General features: G+C 32.6%; 3 protein-coding genes and 1 long non-coding RNA gene across 9 annotated transcripts; all 4 read right to left on the reverse strand.

Annotated features, from left to right (window-relative positions):
* Window positions 1–1,239: 1,239 nt before the first annotated feature.
* LOC120577134 (uncharacterized) lies at window positions 1,240–1,887 on the reverse strand. The gene is made up of 2 exons (XR_005643187.1): window positions 1,777–1,887; window positions 1,240–1,621 (listed from the first exon to the last, which is right to left on the reverse strand). It is a non-coding gene; the product is annotated as an uncharacterized lncRNA (long non-coding RNA).
* A 5,784-nt stretch (window positions 1,888–7,671) lies between these two features.
* On the reverse strand, window positions 7,672–8,469 carry LOC112416654 (uncharacterized). The gene has a single exon (XM_024770954.1). It carries the CDS (start codon window positions 8,467–8,469, stop codon window positions 7,672–7,674), a length of 798 nt encoding a protein of 265 aa, XP_024626722.1.
* A 4,944-nt stretch (window positions 8,470–13,413) lies between these two features.
* Window positions 13,414–14,422, reverse strand: LOC112416371 (uncharacterized). The gene has a single exon (XM_024769979.2). It carries the CDS (start codon window positions 14,221–14,223, stop codon window positions 13,561–13,563), a length of 663 nt encoding a protein of 220 aa, XP_024625747.1. The 5' UTR covers window positions 14,224–14,422; the 3' UTR covers window positions 13,414–13,560.
* Window positions 14,423–17,221: 2,799 nt separating this feature from the next.
* LOC112416502 (Werner Syndrome-like exonuclease) lies at window positions 17,222–23,189 on the reverse strand. Of its 6 annotated transcripts, none has more exons than XR_003007036.2 (3): window positions 22,448–23,188; window positions 18,490–18,553; window positions 17,222–17,624 (listed from the first exon to the last, which is right to left on the reverse strand). XR_003007036.2 is itself a non-coding variant. In XM_039827560.1 (3 exons), the coding sequence occupies exons 1-3, from the start codon at window positions 23,096–23,098 to the stop codon at window positions 17,491–17,493; spliced, it is 837 nt and encodes a 278-aa protein (XP_039683494.1). In that variant the 5' UTR covers window positions 23,099–23,189; the 3' UTR covers window positions 17,222–17,490. The 6 variants fall into 6 exon arrangements, 5 of the variants coding, with proteins under 5 accessions (XP_039683494.1, XP_024626178.1, XP_024626177.1 ...); XM_039827560.1 differs by having other exon boundaries at window positions 18,490–18,541; window positions 22,448–23,189; XM_024770409.2 differs by lacking the exons at window positions 17,222–17,624; window positions 18,490–18,553 and adding exons at window positions 18,560–18,956; window positions 19,706–19,755 and having other exon boundaries at window positions 22,448–23,189.
* Window positions 23,190–24,047: the final 858 nt, after the last annotated feature.

The following is a 24,047-nucleotide window of genomic DNA, read 5'->3' on the forward strand; positions in this document are numbered from 1 at the left end:
AGTAAAGATGTAGTTCATTATTTTTTTAGTACAAAAATATTATAAATTTTAACAAAATATATAATCTTTTTTATAAATAGACAAGATGAAAAATAATCACTAATACTCACCCAAACAAGATAAGGGGCCGGAGTTTGAACCAAAGTCACGACCTTTGTATTATCAATTTTTATATTTTATTTGAACTGAGACTTATAGATAGCAAAATATATGACAATTATATTTTATTTGAACTGAGACTTGTAGATAGCAAAATATATGACAAAAGAGCTTTAAATGTCCAAACTTTTACAAATTATAAACGTCATCTATGCATTTTGATGTTATAAAAAAGTTGCATTGTGAAAACTATCGAAAAATACCTCTTTGCATGTTTTTTAAGTAAAAGATACCCCTTTATTTAGGTTTTTTCTATGTTACCCTTGATGAATTGGGATATGTGTTTAGAGTTAAAAGAAACGAAAACATTTAAAAACAAATAGCAAATTACTACTTATGATTCATCTCTTGCAACTTTTTATACTAATTTTAATTAAAAAAAATTACTCTACAAGAACAACACCTAATTTTTTGTCGAGAAAAAATTAGTTATAGTTAGTATAATTTTACTTTGTGCGGGTGAGTCTCCCCAAATGCTCGTGCTATATACTTGGTTATGAGAACACAATGGAGGAAGTAAATCTATTCTTGAAATGATAATTGTCAATTTGGTCTCTAAAATTATAAGGATCGGTCATTTTAGTTAATTGATAAAAAAAGAACACTGAAATTGTATGACGTCAATCAATTTGATCATTTTTTTTACAATCAATTTAATCATTTTCTTAAAGGCAATTTCTACGGTACACTCAACAAAATTGAGTGCAGTGGTACACCTACATATTAAATTAATAGTTTAATGAGTTATTTTTTAGAAAAAAATATATATTTTCTATCAGTTATAATTATAATAGTTATATTTTATTTCTCAAAAGTGTCCGCAAATCAAAATTCAATTTTTTATTTTATTTTTATTACTCATAATATAGTGAATATTGATTATTTTTTCGATAAAATTTTAAAAAAATTGTATGATTCTTAAAAAGAATGAAATGATGTTTTTTCTTATGAAATAATATTTTCTAAAATATAAAAGTCAACAAATATCTCTTTATTACATAAAAATAATCATTAATTTATTGATTTATGAAATAGGTGTACCAGTACATCTTAATTTAAGGGTGTACCGTAGAAACTCCCTTTCTTAAATATATGATTCCGTTAAGGGTATGACATGGAAATTAAATACACAAATGGGAAGAAGCTTAAAGAAAATACACCGATGAATATTTTATTTCATGTTACATGCATTATTCTTATCATTCATCCAAAATGAAATGTAAAAACACATTGATAATTATTTCATAATTAAAGCTTCCATAAAGCAATGGAGGAAGAAGCTTCTTATTTAGTTAACTCCTCAATGTAGATTTCTTTTAATTCTTCATACAGCAACAAAGAGGAAACCCTAAACACGCACCTCCTTTTTTGTATCCTTCATTAATGCACCTTTCTTTGCAATCTACACATGGTCCATGACCAGTGCAGTCGATGTCTGGATCGGTTCCTGTTGGTAGTCCTGCTATAAAGATTAAGAAGATAATAAATCATTTTTGTTAAATGCAAGAAAAAGGTTCAAAAACTGAAATGCAAGAAAAAGATTAAGAAGATAATAAATATTTTTTGTTAAATGTGTTAGAATTAGAACTTAAGGGAAAGATATCATATGTTTCTTACCCGAAGCCAGGACAACCATAATGCAAAAAAGTCCCAAGAGAAAAGATTGGCAAATGTGTTTTTCCATTTTTTGTGAAAATTTTATCTTTCAACTCTATTATCTTATGTTCGTGTAATATGGATAGCAAGCTTTAAGTTCATTATATAGTACTCATTTGACAAGTATTTTTTAAATAAAAGCAAGGAGAATTAGATAGAAAAAGAGGAAATATGGTATGTTTGGATATGTGATGGAAATATTCAAAATTAAATCTTTAACCTAAAATGCTTTTTAGGAAGTTAGAAATTAAGAATTTTTTCACAGTTTTAGTAAATACCCAAAAAGTAGAGAAAGAGAATGGAGAAAAACATAGGCAAATTGTCGACTAGCATCCCTAGAAGTATCATCTACCAATGCATGACATGTGACTCATGCAGTTTTTATGTATATGGAAATGTCACAATAACTTTACTACAAGTTTTTATGTATGATGTGGATTGTTGAGAATTGAAAAAGTGGGTGTTGAAGGGTATTGAAATTTTTTTTCCATTATACATGGTCTTAGTGTTATTCAGCTCTTAGAAGGAGGGGTCCCTAGTTATTTGAAATTCGTTTCTGAGATAAGTATAATTTAATTAAGAATTGTTTGATCTAAGAACCAAACTCAAGTTATTTCAAATAATTCATTTTTTAAGAAGTTTATTAACCACGTGTAACCAATTACTTGGTTAGTTCCTCTTTTCTTGTTAAAGTAAATAAGTGACATGCGATATGTGACTTGCATTTATTTCCTTTAAAATAAGAAAGGTACGTTTTTGTTATAGGGAACTTCTACGATACACCTAATAAAATGAGATGTACCGGTACTCTTGCTTCATAAATTGATAAATTAACGATTATTTTATGAAAATAAAAAGCTATTTATAATTGTTTATATTTTAGAAAACATCATCTCATAATAAGAAACATCATTCCATTGTTTATAAAAATAATATTTAATTTTTAACATTTCTTACCCCCTTGTAATATAGGTCTTTACCCCCCTGTAATATAGGTCATTTTCGGTTTTCCACCCTGTAAAATTTTTATTTTGATTCACCCCTCTGTAAAATATTTTTGTTTTGATTTACCCCTAATAGGTCGGCCAAACAAAAACAAAAATTTCTTGAAAAAAAAAGGGTTAATGGTGCTTTACCCCCCTGTAATATAGGTCATATTTGGTTTTCCCCCCTGTAAAATATTTTTTTTGATTTACCCCCTTGTAAATTTTTTTTTTTTAATACCCCCCTAATAGGTCATAAAAAAACGACTTTATTTTTTTTTTTTCAGAATTTTTTCGTTTTTTTATGACCTATTAGGGGGGTATTCCAAAAGAAAATATATTTTACAGGGGGTAAATCAAAAAAAATATTTTACAGGGGGGAAAACAAAAAATGACCTATATTACAGGGGGGTAAAACACCATTAACCCAAAAAAAAAAAAATTGGTTTTTGTTTGGCCTATTAGGGGGGTAAATCAAAACAAAAATATTTTACAGGGGGGTGAATCAAAATAAAAATAAAAAATGACCTATATTACTTGGGGGTAAAGACTTATTAACCCTAAAAAATAATCAATATTCTTTGTTATAAGTAATAAAAATTCAGAAAAATTATATTTATTTTGTCGACACTTTTGGTAAATAATATTTAATTTTGATAATTGTCAATTACAGAAAATAATTACTTTTCTCAAAAATCAACTCATTTAATTATTATTTTAACAAATTAGTATATCGGTATACTCAAACTTTTGGATGTACCATAAAATTTGCATTTGTTATAGCTTACCAATCTCTTAACACGTATCACATTTCACAATACAGTTTACAAATTTTAAAAAAACTTCTTTGTTGACTATATTGGAAATAGTTTTTGTAAAGACATTATTTTTGTCAGTTAACAAATTTTTTAAACTATTGCTGGAAGTGACTCTTAATATAGTATGTATATATATATATATATAGTTGGCTGTTTGAGAACGCTAATTGTGAAAGATGCACTTCAACTAGCCTAAGTCATTTTCTTTGGCTTTTCTTAATAGTAATTACAAACAATACAACCTATGAAATTGTTCACGTTGAAATATATATGAAATGAATTCTTGAAAGTTGCAATGAAAATTATAAGGATTTTTAGATTATTTAAGATTGATTTTCATTTGAATTTAGTTGAGACTTTTGTTGCACCGTCTATTAGATAGAATTTAATTTCTATTCTGGACAAATTTGGTTATGCGTGCTCATTAAGAGATGATAAACTTAGTCTCCCATATGACTCGAATGTTGTTCGTTATAGGTCTTTAGTTGTTAATCTATATTTGCTCGACATTGAGCGTTCCCATAATGAATTATTGCAAATAGAGTCACAAGGTACGACCACAAATCAAAACAAAATTCCACCACTTTATGGCATAAGTGTTAATGTCATGTCTCTGAACAAAAATTCAAGGGCTTGTGTAGAAGAAAATTCTTGGACCCTAATGTTTCGGACTTTAATACAAATGATAGTATTCCCCACAACGCATGATACTTCAATCTTTGGACATGTTCAAATCATTGAAGTTGAGATTCAACATGGAAAGAAAATAAAGGCTGTCAAGTATCATGCGTTGTGGAGAATACTATCATTTGTATGATGATGGATCAGGAGAACAACGTCCATGTCCATCTATGATCTTCCTTGATGATTTTGGAATTGTTTTGCAATATACAATGACGGAAAAATGAGCATGTATGGAGTTGGAAAATGACAAAAGCAGACTCTTAAGGATAAGGAGTATGATAAGTCATTTTTCTATTTTTGGAAGAGGCATTGGAGACCACAATTTCTATCCATAGTAGAGTAGCCAAGGTTTTAAACAACTGTCACGGTCAAGGTCGCGGTCGCGTATAGGATTTTGCAATTTCGGCCGGTTGTTGCGATACAAATTGCGGTTGTCGCGGTGTGAATTAATCACAACATTGCACAACTCTTAAATAATAATACTAATGTAAATAACTTAAACTAGAGATAGATTTGGAGTTCTAAACTAGATAAAGAGATAACACTGTGTAATTTATGATCAAATATGTACTAAAAATATGATTTTCATCTATCTCAATTGAAAAAAATATCCGGATTCTATGTCTATCGTCATGAACGGCATTTTTTTGCGGCCGTAGCGGTGTTTCGTCGGGGCTGTAACGGCATTTCTTCGTGATTTTTGTTCACTCCATAAATACGGTGAAAAACGGTAACGTCGGCTACCAATACCTTTTTGTCGCGGTTTTTTTCTCGGTAACGGACCGTTTTTTAAAACCTATTCAACATGGAAAGAAAATAAAGGCTGTCAAGTATCATGCGTTGTGGAGAATACTATCATTTGTATGATGATGGATCAGGAGAACAACGTCCATGTCCATCTATGATCTTCCTTGATGATTTTGGAATTGTTTTGCAATATACAATGACGGAAAAATGAGCATGTATGGAGTTGGAAAATGACAAAAGCAGACTCTTAAGGATAAGGAGTATGATAAGTCATTTTTCTATTTTTGGAAGAGGCATTGGAGACCACAATTTCTATCCATAGTAGAGTAGCCAAGGTTTTAAACAACTATCACGGTCAAGGTCGCGGTCGCGTATAGGATTTTGCAATTTCGGCCGGTTGTTGCGATACAAATTGCGGTTGTCGCGGTGTGAATTAATCACAACATTGCACAACTCTTAAATAATAATACTAATGTAAATAACTTAAACTAGAGATAGATTTGGAGTTCTAAACTAGATAAAGAGATAACACTGTGTAATTTATGATCAAATATGTACTAAAAATATGATTTTCATCTATCTCAATTGAAAAAAATATCCGGATTCTATGTCTATCGTCATGAACGGCATTTTTTTGCGGCCGTAGCGGTGTTTCGTCGGGGCTGTAACGGCATTTCTTCGTGATTTTTGTTCACTCCATAAATACGGTGAAAAACGGTAACGTCGGCTACCAATACCTTTTTGTCGCGGTTTTTTTCTCGGTAACGGACCGTTTTTTAAAACCTATTCAACATGGAAAGAAAATAAAGGCTGTCAAGTATCATGCGTTGTGGAGAATACTATCATTTGTATGATGATGGATCAGGAGAACAACGTCCATGTCCATCTATGATCTTCCTTGATGATTTTGGAATTGTTTTGCAATATACAATGACGGAAAAATGAGCATGTATGGAGTTGGAAAATGACAAAAGCAGACTCTTAAGGATAAGGAGTATGATAAGTCATTTTTCTATTTTTGGAAGAGGCATTGGAGACCACAATTTCTATCCATAGTAGAGTAGCCAAGGTTTTAAACAACTGTCACGGTCAAGGTCGCGGTCGCGTATAGGATTTTGCAACCTATAGTTCAAACTCAACAGCCCCAAATGCCACCATTCTGAAGATCGACAAGAGAAAGAATAAACATACCCACAACAATGATCAACTACTTTCCTACAGAGAACTTAGAGCACCAAAGAAAGAATAATCGCACCTCGTTTGAAAAGGGTCAAACTTGCAGCAAAAATGAGAGAGAAAAGAGAGAGGATTACATCTCCGAAGGAGGATGTCTCACAAGATTCGCGGTGAGCTTTGATTCAATATCAAGTTTGCACAAATCCCTTGAGGAATGAGCAAGGTGGTGATGACGGCCTATAGAGAGAAGAGTAGAGAGGATTCTCATGTTTAATAAATCTCGGTTGTGATAAACCGGACCCGATTCACTAACGATTCAAGGCATGCATTACTAACAATACTCTATTCTAATCCCTCGGCATTTTAACCATTTCATAGCATTCAAAACTACTTTGTCACTCAAAAACCATTGATCATACACTGATTTCTTCTCTCGGAAAAATTTTCATTCTGTAATTTATAAGAATGTAACAAATCAAAAATTCACTACAAACTCGATAGTTTTGATCGAATTTTGATGATTGTCTAAGCCAGTTCAAATGTTTAATCACAAACCAATTCATATTCAATTTTACTTAAATATGTAACTCTTCCTCAGTGTTGAAAATCAGTTAGTTCGAAGTCCTTATCCCTTAAACCATTTGTTCTTATGGGTTCACCGTTGGAGATAAATGATCTGACAACAACAATTAACTGCCCCTTCCATGGGCAATGTGTTTTTGTGAATAGATAAGGATTTTTGTTCGGGTAATGTTGCCATTAAGTTTGGTTCTTTTTCGCTTATAAACAAAGTCAGAGGAACTACATAAAAATGTAGAACCCTTTCAAATTTTTATGGCTTAAACCATTGGAACAAGAGAGTAAGTTCCCTTAAAACTAGTACAACAATTGCGAAAATGCGAATCTACTCAAGTAATTGCTTTTTGAGTGCAGAAACTCTTACCAGTTAAGAGAGAATAATAACTCAGTTGTTTCATGAACAGTTAAAGTTCATTTTAGATGAAGTTATGCTACTTGTCTCCTATTTGTTGATGTTGCTCATAGATCTTTGTTTGACAGATTTTTATATAGTTCCACCCAGTTCTGCATCATATGTTGCATTTTACATTTCAATACATCTTTCAAAATGTAAACATTATTCCAAATATTGTCATCTTGGTAGTTTGAGGTTATATTCTGTCAAAATGTTCATAAAATTACATATAGTTGATAGATTTTTTTTTTTAAGGAACATATAGTTGATAGATAAATGTTTAAGCTCAAAGCAATAGCTTATTAAAAAATGGCATATGCATCCATAAAGAAACATCATTACAACGACCTAGTAGATAAGCTCACATAAATTCAAAATAAATCAATCCAAATGAAACCATAAAGATTTTTTTTCTTAGTTCTCCCAAACACTCCTGGTTAGATAAGTTCTTCATAAGTCCATCCAAACATAGTTTTTAGGATAAGAAACTCCCATTATATCTGGCAATCACACATGCTAACACTAGTAGTAAAACCAGTTTTGAGGCAGTTCCAAACTTTAAAAATCTAAAAATGAATCCATTGGAGATATTCTTAGAACTAGGCTTTCTAAGACATGGATGAGAATAGAGACGACGACCAATCTCAAAGGAAACAAAAGCATCAACAGTTGCAAATTTAACCTGAATAGCACTGAGCCAAGGATTATCCCACCTACTCATCGAAACCCAATGCGGCTTCTTAACAGTTTTCCTAAGAACACGTTCCGCTAATGTATTAATCTCACCCCTCAACATCTCTTGATCATCCAACACATAGGCAGCAAGGGAATGCAAATTAACATAATTTGCCAAGTGGAGATCATGATTTTTTAGAAGCTCCTTAACATCTTCTTTTGCTCCAACCCCAACGAATCTGTTGTTAGGGTTAGAAAGGTAGTTGGAGAGGGAGGCGTTAAGATAGGGGGAGTGGAAGATTTGGTAAACGAGGCAGAAGTTGTTAATGCAGAGGGTGAGAGTGGCTGCTGAGTTTGATGGACTCCGTTCAATGTGGAGGCCGATGATGGGAGAAGAGAAGGAAAGGATTCTGTTTACGATAAACCAATCGTCCACGAGGTCAGGAGTGGAGGTGAGGAGGGTTTGGATTGTGTAGTTTGAGTCGATGGTGATGTCGTAGAGGTTGTGGTGGTCCATGGGAAGGTGGTGGTGGTCAACTAGAGTGATGAGGTAGGGTGTTGCAACTGTTGGTGTTGAATTGGGGTTGTTGGTTCTCATGGTGATGGGTGTGGGATAGTGAAACTGATAGGAAGATGGAAGAATGGGGAATTATTGTAGAGAAATGTGAAGAACGAATGTGTATTTAATGTGAAAAAAGGAAGTGAATTGAGAAGTGGAAAAGCTACCTCATTTACTTTGTTCTTGGTAATCTGTCCTCTAATTTATGAATTGAGAAACAAAAATTAAACCTCAATGTTGAAAGTTTGGAAGTTGGAACAAGTTTTTAAAAACGGGTCATAAATTTTATTCGTGAAAAAAGTTTGTTGCTTTAATGTGTTAAATACATAAATTCTAAGATAAAAGTTTCTATTTTAAACTTTTTAAGAAGTATCCTAAGCATACTTAGTAGCATTTCCCTTTAAAAATTCATATAGCTATTAAGAAAACAATAAGACCATTTTGTATTGAAGTTGTTGTGATCGCTATTGTTTTTACAATTTTATCTTAAAAAAGAGAGTTAGTTTATATTTTCAACTTGTATTTATTGTTGATTAAAAAAAAAGATGTATAATAAATCGGGGTATGTAGATAAAGAAATAATTAATGTAGTTTAAAATAACAAAGAGATCTTATAAAAAGAGATAAAAAAAAATCTCAAAAGGGTCTTATAATTAAGGACGGTTGTAGTATAATTTTTAAACATTTAAGAAGTTATATTCACTTTCTTCAAAACAAAGAAGTTAAATTCAATATTTTTCACCACTTTCTAAAACAACATTTCTATTTTAGGTAGTGTTAACTTGTGCGTAAGGACACAAGTTAAGAATCTAAAAATAGAATTAAATCATAAATTATGTTTTGAAAAGATTAGATTTCCAATTTCTTGAATATTGAATACACAATTTCCAACAAAATATTTCTATCTTTGATTTCTTAACTTGTGCCTTGACAAGTTAACATTTCCCTTCTATTTTTATTCCATTAATCAATGTCTTATATTTCCCAAATAATAATACTTCATTTGTCCCATAAATTGATTGACCATTTTGATACTCCCTCCGTCTCAAAATATAAGTAAATTTTACTTTTTAGATTCATTCAATTAATAATGTATGTGGTTCATAATATGGATCATATACATCATTAATTGAATGAACCTAAAAACTAAAATTTGCTTATATTTTGAAACGGATGGAGTACTTTCCAACAAATTAAAAAAAGAAAATTCTATGGTGAAGTCATAAGAATGACTTTTTTGGTGAAGTTAACACTATAACATCAAAAATGTAATGAGTAACACCCTACTGTTTATAGAATGGCATCAAAAGTTCAGCCCTCATAGTATCATCAATTCATCAGGTTAACAAGACTACACTTAATATAATTTTATCATACCTTGTTCTAAGTGTAACATCCTACAAAGTGTAACACCTAAGACTATCACATAATATCATCAACTTTATTTGCATGTTAAAGATTCCAACGATAAAATAGTACCTGTAAGTCCAAGATGTTGCAAGCATTACTAGATGAATATACTATTGATCATTAATCAGTAATCAACAATTTAAAAATGAATCAAACATTAAAATCAAAATTAACTTTTTCAAAAAAGTCAGTTTCCTGACTGCACCGTAGAAGCTCTCATTAAAAAAATGTATAAATGAACGAGAGAAAATGATATTGACTCCATGTATTGATGTAATCATCATTACCATAAATGCTTAGTCAAATATATTGACTCTAAAGTGATGAAAGTGATATTAATTAACTTTAGGGTAAAATTGAAAAATCAAGTAATTAATAATGAGTAAATAGGCAATTGTCTCCCTGAAATTGTAAGTTTCGTCAATTACCCCCTTGAAATTAACAAAATTTCAATTACCCCTTGAAATTGCGCAACGTTAATCAATTTATCCCCTTCGTCAAATTCTTATGTTAATCAACATGACGTTTTGCAAATACCCCCCTGAAGTTTTGCACTTATGTGCAAAATGCCCTCCGAACATGAAAATTTATATATTTTTTTCTTATACTTGACTCAAAAGATATTAAAGGCAAACAATTAACCGTTAGCTTTAAGAAAGATTGCAATTTGGAGATTGAAGACACTTATTGCTTTGAGTTGATTGATGAAAAAAAAAATTGTTTCTAAAGTATCATTAAAAGAAAGAACTCATGAGCTTTTTGAAATGTTATGTTTAGTTGTGCTATGTTATTTTGATACTTTGTAATTTTTTTAATGTCAGCATCTATGTCATATGAATTCTCAATACTATCATGTCAAACTTTGAACATTTGTAATGTTTAGTTTGATATTATATGTGATTCTCTTTTCAATGCATATGCATTCTTTCAATTATACATGATGAGAGATAATTTGCATATGGATGAGAACATTGACCATTGTGTTTAGCTCTGTTTTCAAGCAATTTTGAGTGAAGAAAATTATTGGAAGTGCTTTTTCCCTAATAATGTTTGCTTTGTTTTCAAGCATATGGAGGTTTCATTCACTTCTATAACTTTCAATCGAAGGATTTTGTATATATAGATCCATCCCAAGGTTTCTCGTTGATAAGTGTAGGAAGTTTTATGCTTTATAGTGTGCTGCTTAATGTAGGAATTCTTTAAACTTGACTTTGGGACCAAATACTTGAATTCTGTAAAATTAAAATGACACGTTGATTGTTGAAGAAGGATCACATGAAGAAAATTAAAAGTTAAACAGCATCAAGTTATAAATGAATAGCCAAGTAATAAGAAAAAAAATATAAATTTTCAAGTTTAAGGGGCATTTTGCACATAAGTGCAAAATTTGAGGGGAGGTATTTGCAAAACGTCATATTGATTAACAGAAGAGTGTTTGAAATTAGTTAAAAACAACTTATAAATGTGTCAGAAAAGATATTTCCTAAGCTCTCCAAAACACTATTATTAAGTGCTACCATTAAAGAATCTCAGATATGTTTTCATAAGTCCATCCAAACATACTTGTAGACGAAACCTCAATAACATACGTGGCAGTCACACATACAAACATTAATAAGAACTGGTTTGCAATGTTGTATCTTCTAGGTTTACAAATATAAATTTAGATAATTGGTTTTGCTCTACAAAAAGTTAGCGGCGCATTTGTTTGTAATTTTCTTGAATAGTTAAGTAACTTGAAGTAGCGAAATAGTTGTTGGCTTTAAAAATCTCAGCTTAGCAGTGCATTTTGTTGCCTGTTTGTAATTTTTTTGAATAGTCAAGTAACTTGAATTAGCGAAACAGTTCTTGACGTTAAAAATCTCAGCTTAGCAGAACATTTTGTTGCGTGTGTTTGTAATTTTCTTGAATAGTAAAGTAACTTGAATTAGAGAAACAATTCTTGGCTTTAAAAATCCCAGCTTAGCGGTACATTTTATTGCGTGTTTGTAATTTTCTTGAAGAGTCAAGTAAATTGAATTAGCGAAACAGTTCTTGGCTTTAAAAATCTCAGCTTAGCGGCGCATTTTGTTGCGTGTTTGTAATTTTCTTGAATAGTCAAGTAACTTGAATTAGCAAAACAGTTCTTGGCTTTATAAATCTCAACTTAGTGACGCATTTTGTTGTGTGTTTGTAATTTTCTTGAATAGTCAAATAACTTGAATTAGCGAAACAATTATTGGTTTTAAAAATCTCATTAAAATATTCCATCGAAGATATTATTTGTCCTAACTTTTTGAACACCACCCAAGTAGTGGAGCAATTGTCAAATGAAAACTCTTCAATCACATTAAAAGTTGTCGATTCATTCTTACTAAATAAAACGATTCTTCTTTAATAAGCATGTAACTCAGATTCTGGCACATGCTAACTAGGGCTGGACAAACGGTCGGTTCGGTCGGATTTCGGGTGAAAAACCTCAATCCGAAGGCAAACCGCGGGTGGGAATATATCACCCATTTCCGTCCGTTTAAGCTAACGGTTAACTTCGGTATCGGTTTTGTCGGTTGACAGTTTACTCGGACGGTTTTTTCGGATTCTTCAAAGCCTAAAAAACAGAGATGAGTTTTTTTCTTCTTCTGGGTGGTTGATTTTGCGACTGAGATGAAAAAAATAAACATGGAAAGAGAGAATGGAAGAACACTTCAAAGATGAGGAATTTGTTGAACAATAAAAGAGTATAGATATATTGAGATGAAAAAGGGGAAGGAAGAACACATTAAATGATGTTGAATTTGTTGAACAATAAAATACAGAGACTCTGAGAAAGTGTCGCCTGTGTTTGTTGATATTTTAATAAATGAAGGTTTATTCTATAAGCCTTGAGCAAATTTGATACAATGTCAACTTGTATTTTTTTCTTTTCTTTTTGGAATATGATTTTTTTTCATTGTAATACAAAAGGTGCTTGTTTATGTGGAGGAGAAGAAGAAGCCAGAAGCTAGAAGGATTATGGGAAAGAGAGAAAAGAGATGGGAAAGTGTGGAAAGTTGAAAACGTGAGATTGGAGTGAGTGGACCTGTCAATGAAAGAATAATGAGAAAAAAAGAAAGAGTATTACTATTAGCATGTGAATGTGTCAGCATTGTGTGTCTCAAGGAGTGATATTCTATCCAATTTTAATAGGATTGTACTGGACATATAGAGTAGGCTAGAGTATATGCAGCATACACGGTCGGTAATGGGTTACCGTGGTTGAATTTTTACAATCCGAAACCGACCGTACGAATCCACACAGAACCGAATCTACAAGCCCGTTGAAACCGCTTTACCCATCTAAACCGACCCGCAAGTCAACGGGCCATTCGGATCGGACGGTTTGGGCCGGTCGACTGTTTTTTGTCCAGCCCTAATGCTAACTCCATCGATCACACCCACAGAGAATCAAACATATAAATAAGTAGAGAAATAAAGCAAGAAAAGTAAAATTTGCACAATTGAAAAATCCTTCAAATCTGAAGTTTTAATAACTTCAATCCAAAATCTATACATAATAATGACACAAACACAGAATTATCGAAGGACCACTCGACATAAACAAAATTCTGAATTGAAATACACAAACACAAACATTGACAAAACAGAAAACCCAATTTTAAGACATTCACTCATATATATAACAGCACTAAAAAATCACAAAGATAAAACGATACAAAACACAATACACACGAATAATTGAAATCAAGTCTGACGAGAATAGAGACGACAACCGATCTCAAATGAAACAAAAGCATCAACAGTTGCATACTTAACCTGATCAGCACTAAGCAACTGACTATCCCACCTACTCATAGAAATGTTATGCGGCTTCTCAACAATCTTCCCAAGCAGGCATTCTGCAAATGTTTTAAGCTCACTACTCCTTAGTATCTCTCGATCACCCAACACCTGGGAAGCAAGGTTACGCAAATCAACATAATTCGCCAAGTGGAGACCATGATCTTCTAGAAGCTTTACAACGTCTGCTTTGATTCCGATACCAATGAATCTGTTGTGAGGGCTTGCGAGGTAGTTAGAGAGCGAAGCACAAACGTAGGGGGAGTGGATGATCTGGAAAACGAGGCAGAAGTTGTTGATGCAGAGTTGGAGAGTGGCGGCTGAGTTTGATTGACTCCGTTTGATGTGGAGGCCGATGATGGGGGAAGGGAAGGAGAGGATTAAGTTTTCGATAAACCAGGCATCCACGTGGTCAGGAGAAGAAGTGAGGAGGGTTTGGATTTTTCGGTTTGAATCGATGGTGATGTCGTAGAGTTTATGGGTGTTGTAAGGAAGGTGGTAGTCAACAATGGTGATGAGGTAGGGTGTTGGAACCATTGGTGTGGGAGTGGGGTTGGAGTTTCTCATGTTGATGGTTGTGCAGTTATTGGTGAAGAAGACTGAGAAAGATGGTGGATTTCAAGTTTTGATTATTTGGCAGAAAGAGAGAATATAAAGGGACTAATAGAGAGCTAAGCAGGGGAAGGAGAGTGATCGTGGATGTACAAGACATGTTAAAGGAGTAGGGAGAGTGATCGTCGATGTACAAGGCATGATTAAAAGCAGTTTTTGATATATTTCTATGCAAAGAGACCCATGTATAGTTAAAAGACGACTTACAAGACTTTCTTTCCATTCCTTCAAAATTAAAAGAAAAATAAAAACGACTATCTTTTCATTGGCCCATTCCATAATAAATCCATATTTAAGTTAAGTGTAGTTGGGTTGGAGCAATTGTAGAATAAGTGACTTCTACAGAGTTATCAGAATGTGTACGAGTGAGAACAAAACACAAATGAATGGTATTCTGCAAAGATTTTACGACATGTAAGGGAGAAAAACACGTGACAATGACTCGTGTTGAATAGAAAACCGGTTAATAATAATTCCAACAGATAAATTACTGTAAGTGTTCTTGACCAAAAAAAAATTACTGTAAGTGTTAAAATACTCCTGTGAGATAATAGGATTAGTTTAAAATTTAAATAAAGAATGTCATTCTCTTGAAAAGTTAAATATTTGATGCATTATTAGATAAAGGATATATAATGGGAAGTTAAGGTGGATATTTTTTTACGGAAAGTTAAAGTGGAATTATTATACAGTACTCTATTGTTACTGTCTTTTTTTATTTATATTTCTCTTTAGTGCATCTCCAAAGATCCGCTCACCAATAGCATGGAAAAATACCATGGGATATTTAGAAAAAAAGTGAGTGTCGCGTTACTTTTTGAGCTACCAGTGTATTTAGTCGGCGTTGTTCAAGTTAGATTTATAATTAAAGAAGACTAAAATTCTGTATGTATATATCAACGAATAAAATTCACCGCAGATTGGTATAGTACGAGTATCTTAATATTACACACAAATAAAATAAAATAAATAATATTTTAAGTACCCGTAAAATATACAATATTTTAAGTACCAATGAATCTGTTGTGAGGGCTTGCAAGGTAATTAGAGAGAGGCAAAAACGTAGGGGGGGTGGATGATCAATGTGGAGGCCGATGATGGGGGAAGGGACAGGGAGGATTAGGTTTTCGATAAACCAGGCTTCCACGTGGTTAGAGGAAGAAGTGAGGACGGTTTGGATTTTGCGGTTTGAATCAATGGTGATGTCGTAGAGTTTATGGGTGTTGTAAGGAAGGTGGTAGTCAATAAAGGTGATGAGGTAGGGTGTTGGAACCATTGGTGTGGGAGTAGGATTGTTGGAGTTTCTCATGTTGATGGATGTGCAGTTACTGGTGAAGAAGACTGAGAGAAAGATGGTGGATTTCGAGTATTGATTATTTGGGAGAGTGATCGTGGATGTACAAGACACGATTAAAGGAGTAGGGAGAGTGATCGTCAATGTACAAGGTACGATTAAAAGCAGATTTCGATATATTTCTATGCAAAGAGACCCATGTATAGTTAAAAGATGACTTACAAGACTTTCTTTTCATTCCTTCAAAAATAAAAACGACTTTCTTTTCTTTAAGTTAAATGTAGTTGGGTTGGAGCAATTGTAGAATGCGTGACTTTTACGGAGTTATCAGAATGTGTACGAGTGAAAACATAACACAAATGAATGAAATGAGGGTTGAGAAGAATAACCGACACAATGTTGGGTGATGCGGGTGGGTTGTCACGGGTTTCAGGTATTAAAATGAAATAGTTCAGTTGAGGGTGGATTGGAACGGTCGGGCCCGGTTTTGCAAATTTAAAACCACAGATACCCACACCCGTCTGAAATTATGTGTGCATCTAATAAAAAGTGAGCATGCAGTCAAAGCTTATCTTTTTAGTATGTACCCTAGCATACCTAATAATACAACTTGCAGACTTTACTTCATTTTTCCATGCACTTTTGCGACTTCCTATGTCCTTCTTCCCTCTGATCAAACTGCCTTAACCCACTCATGCAAACCGTCTCCGACACAACCCGTCACCCGCCTAAATCGATGCCTTCAGCGGTTGAAAATGGGTCCTATTTTTCTGTCATCGGTTTCATCTCTTATGGCAATTTTCAAACCAAAACCATCCGTACCCGACCGATGCTCTACCCTAGATGAAATTGTGCAGAATTTTCACGACATGTACGAGACAAAAACATATGACTCGTATTGAATATTGAATAGAAGACCGGTTCATAATAATTCCAATAGATAAATTATTGTAAGTATTAAAAAATACTCTTGAGATTAGGAGAAAGTCTTGCTTAGGAACAAACCTAAATGCAAAAAGTTTGGACACTCACAAAATGCTTATTTTTAAAAAGATAAATTGGTTTAATAATATTGAATGATATGACTAATTTATTTATCATTTAATTTTCTAAATAATATTATTTGTGCTTGTATCTAAGTAAGCCTTAGATTAGTTGGCCGTTCAAATAAAGAATATTATTCCTTTGAAAAGTTAAACATTTAATACATTATTAGATAAAGGATATATAGTCCTATGAGTCTTAGTTCAACGGACAAAAATGTTAAAATTGTTAAGCCGGTCATCATTACTGAAGTTTGACTCCGACACATCTACTTTGTCTAGGAGTTTATAATGGTTTTGTCATTTTGTCTATATATATTTCAAAGAAAAAGATTATATAATGGGAAGTTAAAGTGGATATTTTTTTTAGGAAAAGTTAGTGGAATTATTATACAGTACCCTACTGTTACTCTCTTTTTATTTATTTCTCTTTAGTGCATCTCCAAAGATCCGCTCACCAATAGCATGGTAGAATACCATGGGAAAAAAAGTGAGTGTCACGTTACTTTTTCAGCTATTCATCACCCATTTATTGAGTTGTGCGATATTTTTTGTTTGGGTGAGACATGGTTGGGTAAGACATATATATTTTTTTTAAAAGCCAAAAAAGAATTTATTAGATTAAAATGGTACCAGTGGTGCCACCAAATGGAAATACAAAACTAAATGAAAGTGTCACAAGCTCTAATCAACTAAATTCCACTTACAACTACTCCAAAAATCTATACATTTGAGACTAGCTATGCCCAGAATTGCAAATACATAAAGGTAACATAAGATATATGATAGTAAGCCATTACTCATCATGTTTTGCCCAACTCCTGCTATAAAAATACCAAATTGCGCCGATCAAAGTGCTCACTACAGCTGCTAAACTGAAGCCAATTAAAGATAAAAAAGCTGATAAAAACTTGAATAAAGTGAGCGCAAAAACATTTGCGGCAGATAATGTAGAATGCTGCTCAAGGAACAACCACCCCTATTGTCGAAGTAACACATGTCCAAGCCGATACAAATACCTGAAGCACATTAAAAACACTCCAAAGTAATCTTTAATTCAAAATTGAAGCCCAACTAAAGGGACATATTGCTAACACCAATTCGACGATGAACATTAAAGGATGCCTAGTTAACACTACACATCAACAACTCCGCTAAGACAGTTATGATGGAACTTTTTCTACTTTTTCTGATATCTAGATTTCCCCCTATGTAATCTTTATCCCCAAACAATCTAGAGGATTTAAAGAACATAGATTGAAAGTGTAGTTGCACCCCCGTAGCTTGCTAGTTAACCATTTCCATGACAGTAACTTTATTTCTTCAAACCAAGTCTCCGACGATCCATTTTTGTATTTGAAAGTTTAGTCATTGTGACCTTCCCACAGTATCCAAATGCATGCATACCAGATGACAATGAACTGTTCTCTCCTCACTCTACCATTTGCAATCAGACCCTCCCTCTTCTTTTTCTTGACACACTTTATTCCAATGGACCCAATTGATTTTCCTAGATTCTACTCCCCCACCCCTCAGAAATTTTTTAAATAAAGAGATTCAAGTTAAGAGTAATACATATGCTAATACATCATACAATGCCATGTCAATGCTATCTTTAGTTCCCTCGTTAAGAGTAATACATGCATATGCTAATACAAATAATACTATACAAATTTGTTTAAAACATGCAACACAAATTTTTCAGCTCCCTACAATATAAAACCTACACATCAATGCGTCACACTCGAATCTCTCATTTTGTTCATTTCATCCGACAAAATAAAATTACACCATTACACACTAAAATACAGTTATATATCGTTAAGTATCTTACAATACTTCGAAAAATTCAATTCAAATAGAAAAAAGAGTGACTATATATACCTGGTAGCAGGGCATTCAGAGTTGTTCGGTTTAGAACTTGATATTCTGCTATCTGCTAGTGATCCTAACATCAAAATTGTAGACATCACACCAATAATATGTACGAATCGATAGTTAGTTTCTGTATAATAATAATAGTAACAAGCACAACCACAAGAAGCCTTTATTTTCTTCGACAAAAATAAGTAACATAAAAACATTGAAAAAGTGACAGAACATATAAATGAAACAAACAAAACATTGGTTTATAAAAGTTGGTTAACAAGAAGTTGAAAGAAAGTTATTAGCTAAATAAAAGTAAACAAAAGTTCCGGCACAACAGATAGGGAAATCTAACATAAATTAGATAGTCTCATGGTTCCAATCAGAGAAAAACAAAGGAAAACCATGTGATCTTTATTATCATTTATCATCATGTATGCTACGCATGCATCAAATGTGTGTCATGTCATCCTTAGCAATCAACCCTGCATGAAAAAACAAACACCAAAGAATGACAGAATAACATCAGAAAAATGAATTATGCATACCTCTTATGCACAAAAACAAGCCAAGATAGCAAGACGATTTGAATAGCTTGGAATTACAACGATAAATAGTAATTGCCTCTATGATTTGAATGGATTGGATTTGGCTAATAAATAGTAAACAATTTACGAGCTTTGCCCCGCGTACTCATAAGAAAACATACATTTGACTAACCCGTGCTTGAACAAAGAAATTCACATCTTTCTCAAATATGAACAAAGAAATTCACATCCTTGATGAAGTAAGAAAGGAATGAAAAGGGAGTGATAATACTCATGTTCCAATCTAATCTGCTAAGAACAAAAAGCTCCATTTTTTGAACTACTTTTCATAACCATAACATAAACAAACGTGCCTTGCTCGAGAATGTGCTTATAAACTCTAACCGAACTAAGTACAAAAAATAGTTTACCATCACAATTAAAGTTGTTGCATTAGAACTTTTGAGAAATTTGACTTCAACAATTAATAGCTTATGGAATTACAATTGAGAAATTTGACTTCAACAATTGATAGCTTATGTGCCCCTATCAGTATAAATTAAAAAATGTGGAAAGGTTCATGGGATGCTATGTATAAGTTGAGAACATAGACATAAAAGAGAAGAAAAAATGAAGTAAAGACAATGCTTTAGAGAAACATGAATACTTTCCAAGTTTGTATTACTCGAGATACAATAAGACATTACCATTTCCTCGTACAAGCATATGTTCGATCCCGCATAACTCGTGACAGATCCTTTAAAAAGAAGATAAAGTATAAACAAAGGATATGTATCAACAAAACTTGTATTTACGCAATAAGATTAGGGGTGTGCATGGTTTAGAAACCAAACCTATGTATCAACAACACTTGTATTTACGTAATAAGAATTCAAGATATGTGTAATACATGCCTTAAGAACCCTAGGTTCATTTAGATCAACAAAGAATTTGTTCTTGTAACACAAATGAAACACTATTGTTTATGTTAATTCTCAATTACATGGATTCATCTTCTGTGTCGTCATTTTCAATATGAACAAGTTGATCATCATTGCCTTTTTTGGAGCTCCAGCAAGAAGGTTAAAGTTGGAGTGAATTGTTGATTTTGAAAACGCAAAAGTTCGAGATTCAGTGAATTTGAAGGGCAGTTGTAACCTTTGAAAATCAAGATGAATTACTCAAGACACTGTTTCGATGACATCAAATTTGTACTTATACAACCACTTATTAGTAAAGCTACTTTACAAATTTCTACAACCTTAGTGAAAAAGGTTAAATTAGAATTACTAGATTCTTCGTTCTTATTTTGTAAGTAGCTATCTAGCAACCTGGGTCTTGTAACATCCTTTTAAATTCTTGCATTGATTAGAAACAGAGGAAAGTAATATAACCTGTATGTACAAACTTTTCCCCAAAAACAGTGGGAAAAAAAAAACAGCGGAGACTGCTTAACACTTTCGGATGGCATCTGTACAAAACAATGAAATCATTTATGAAATCATTATTATTTTGTAAGTAGCTATCTAGCAACCTGGGTCTTGTACCATCCTTTTAAATTCTGGCATTGATTAGAAACAGAGGAAAGTAATATAATCTGTATGTACAAACTTTTCCCCAAAAACAGTGGGAAAAAAAAAACAGCAGAGACTGCTTAACACTTTCGGATGGCATCTGTACAAAACAATGAAATCATTTATGAAATTCGAGTCTTATTGGCATGTTCATGGTAGCAAGGTGAGTCCCAGCCCGGCTAGTCTTATTTTCCACTAAAGATTGCCTAATAGCATGCACGATGGATTGATGGTAGTAGAATTTCTGAAGAACAAATCTATCTTGTATAATAAATGTTATCAATCGATAATGCAGTCAAGGAAAATACAGAGTAATGATAGTTTCATTCCAGGAACAGCATGTTGACCATAGGATATTAGCATAAAAAAATGCTACTATAAGTAAATCTCTAGTAAGACATGATATGGTTTGGATTCAACTTTTTAATAAGAGTACAAAGGGAAACAAAAAAAAGATGTATGTGCTTAACTGAGTAAAGACAATATGGGTTGCATGTGAGATCAGAATCTCACTTAACAAGCACTTGGTCAATTGAACTACCAAGGTTCTGCATATCTGCTATAATCAAATTTGATTATTGTAAAACAAACGCCTCTGTAAAGCATCTTCAACTGTGAACACAATTGAAGTTAATTAACCCATGTTTAATGAGTTTTTCCTAGTTACATCAATTTTAACAACTTTTCACAATCTTTCACTCCATCATTTTACTGCACTTTAAACTCTATCCCCTGCTTCCTCTATTAAGCATGCACTTTTAATTTCAAGCAAGCAACTACTTAGAGCCCATTTTGGATAAGATAAGCACTTATGTATAAGTGAGTTTTATAGTCAAAAAGAAGATAGAAAAAACTATTTTCAGAAACTATTTTACAGATCTTATCAAAATTAGATGAATACAACAACTTATTCGCATATCACAAGATATTTTCTAAGCTCTCCCGAATGGCCCGGTTAAGTGCCACCTCAATAAGCTCAGATAAGTTGTTCACACTTCACAAGTCAATCAAAACGCAGTTATTGTTCAAAAAAATTCCAATATCTGGGGCAGTTCTTAACATTAAAAATCTCAACAAAAAAATTTCACTGAAGATGCTCTCACTCCCAAATTTTTAAACATCGCCCTAGGGGAGGAGCAATTGTCAAATGATAACTCTAAAATTCACAATAAAGTTTTTTATTCCTTCCTACTAAAAAAACCATTCATCTTTCATTATTTACCTAATAATCAGCATGTGAGCTCAATTGAAGTTGCTTAACCCATTTCTAACAAGTTTTTCCTGGTGACATCAATTTTAATAACTTTTCACTTTCACAGTCTTTCACTCTATCAGCTTACCACACTTTCAACTCTATCTCCTTCCTCTTTTAAGCATGAACTTTTTTATTTCAAGCAACTACCTAGATTAGAGCCCATTTGGATAAGATAAGCACTTATGTATCAGATTACCTAAGTAATTAGCATGTAATTCAGATTCTGGCACAATCTTAACTCAATCCATCAAACCAACAGAGAATCAAACACACGAAATAACATATTCGACAGTTTCAAATCCAAAAACTAACCATACAGAAAAGTAGACAAAGAAAAGAAAAACAGGCACAAATGATAAATCCATCAAATCTTAAGTTTTAATGACTTCAATCCAACATCCAGAAACAATAACTGTAATTAACACACATAACAAACACACAAGAAAAATTCCCCAAATCTAACACATTCATTCAAGTATAAATAACAGCACTGAAAAATCACAAAGATAAAACAAAACCAAACACAGAACATACATGAATCATTGAAATCAATTCTGCTTTGAATAAAGACGGCGACCAATCTCAAACGAAACAAAAGCATCAACAGTAGCATATTTAACCTGATCAACATTAAGCCAAGGATAATCCCATCTACTCATCGAAACCTTCTTCGGTTTCACAAGAGTTTTCCCAATCACCTTTTGCGTCAAACTCTTAATCCCAGTCTTCAACATTTCATGATCATCCATGACCTCAGCAGCAAGGTTTCTCAAATCAACGTAATTCGAAACGGTAATATTATAATCTTTCATAAGCTTGTCAACATCTTCTTTGATTCCAACACCAACGAATTTGTTATTAGAGTCAGCAAGGAAGTTTAAGAGGGAAACAGGGATGAAGGGGGAGTGCATGATTTGGAAAACGAGGCAGCGGTTGTTGATACAGAGCTGGAGGACGGCGGTTGGGTTGGATTGGCCGCGTTTGAAATTGGGGCGCCATTCGACGTCGAGGCCGACGAGGACGGGGAATGGGGGGTGGAGGCGGAGGGTTTCGAGGAGCCAGGTGTCGACGACGGAGGGTGTGGAGGTTAAGAGGGATTGGATTGTGAAGGTGGAGTCGAAGGTGATGGAGTAGGTGTCGTGGGTATCGTGAGGGAGGTTGTTGTCGATGATGGTGATTTTGATGGGAGTTGGTGTTGGTGGTGAGGGTGTAGGGTTTGGAGTGGGGGTGGTGATAGGATTTCCGTTACGGTCTCTTTTGATAGCTGACATTGTGAATTTTGAAGTTTGATTCGGGAAAGAGGAAGAATACGAAGACGGTAAGGAATATACTACTTCAAGTTGTACGATTGAAGAAGTTTAGTCTTTTTGGATAAATTTAAAAGAAAAAATTGGCTTTGTTTGTATGATTGATTATATTTGAAACTTTCTTTTTTTTTTTAAGATTGAAACAAAATGTTTATATTTAGCTTTGAATCTATTTTTTTTTTTTAAATATTTAGCATCGAATCTATTGTTAAATTCATTTTCACTTAAATATATTGAAGTTTTTTTTTTTTTTGAAAGAAAATATATTGAATCTATTGTTAAATTCATTTTAACTTAAATATATTTAATCATAAATAACTTTAAATTCAACTCAATTTTACAAAATCAATTTACATAAAATCAATTATTATCATTGTATAACTAAACATAGATTAATTTTCAACTGGGTTTTTTATCTTTGAAACTATAAATGATATTTTTCTTAAAATTTTGAAGTTAATTTGATACTTATACGATATTTCAGTTGCTAATTGTAAATTCAGGTAGCATGTATGCTATCAATTATAACTAGTTTATAACTCATTTTTTATCAAACAATTCTATTTTATTATAAGAATCCACAAATAATATAAAAAATATATAAAAAAATAATTGTTTAAAAGTATAATTAGAATTATAAAAAATTCAACTCAAAATCTCAATCTCCTTCATATATAATATTCATAATTTTGTACTGAGATATTTCATATTTTAATAAAAATTAATTAAAATTTAAAACAATATTTTTTTGCCGGTGGTCGAGGTTCGAACCTCGGACCTTACATATTTTATGCATTGTCCATACGAACTGAGCTAAGTTCACGAGGACAAAATTTAAAACAATATTATTAAAAGTTAAAATAGTTTAAATAAAAATTAAAATAGATAATAAAAAAATGTCAGTACAAAGTAC

This window comes from Medicago truncatula, chromosome 7, assembly GCF_003473485.1.
Source record: "Medicago truncatula cultivar Jemalong A17 chromosome 7, MtrunA17r5.0-ANR, whole genome shotgun sequence".
Classification (NCBI taxonomy): domain Eukaryota; kingdom Viridiplantae; phylum Streptophyta; class Magnoliopsida; order Fabales; family Fabaceae; genus Medicago; species Medicago truncatula.

Coding starts and splice junctions, on each gene's coding strand:
- LOC112416371 (XM_024769979.2), bottom strand. CDS start 14,223: ATGAGAAACTCCAACCCCACTCCCACACCAATGGTTCCAACACCCTAC.
- LOC112416654 (XM_024770954.1), bottom strand. CDS start 8,469: ATGAGAACCAACAACCCCAATTCAACACCAACAGTTGCAACACCCTAC.
- LOC112416502 (XM_039827560.1), bottom strand. CDS start 23,098: ATGTCAGCTATCAAAAGAGACCGTAACGGAAATCCTATCACCACCCCC. Junction 18,542..22,447: donor CTTGGCTTAATGTTGATCAG/GTTAAATATGCT, acceptor GATCACTAGCAG/ATAGCAGAATATCAAGTTCT. Junction 17,625..18,489: donor TCTGAATGCCCTGCTACCAG/GTATATATAGTC, acceptor AATGTGCTTCAG/GTATTTGTATCGGCTTGGAC.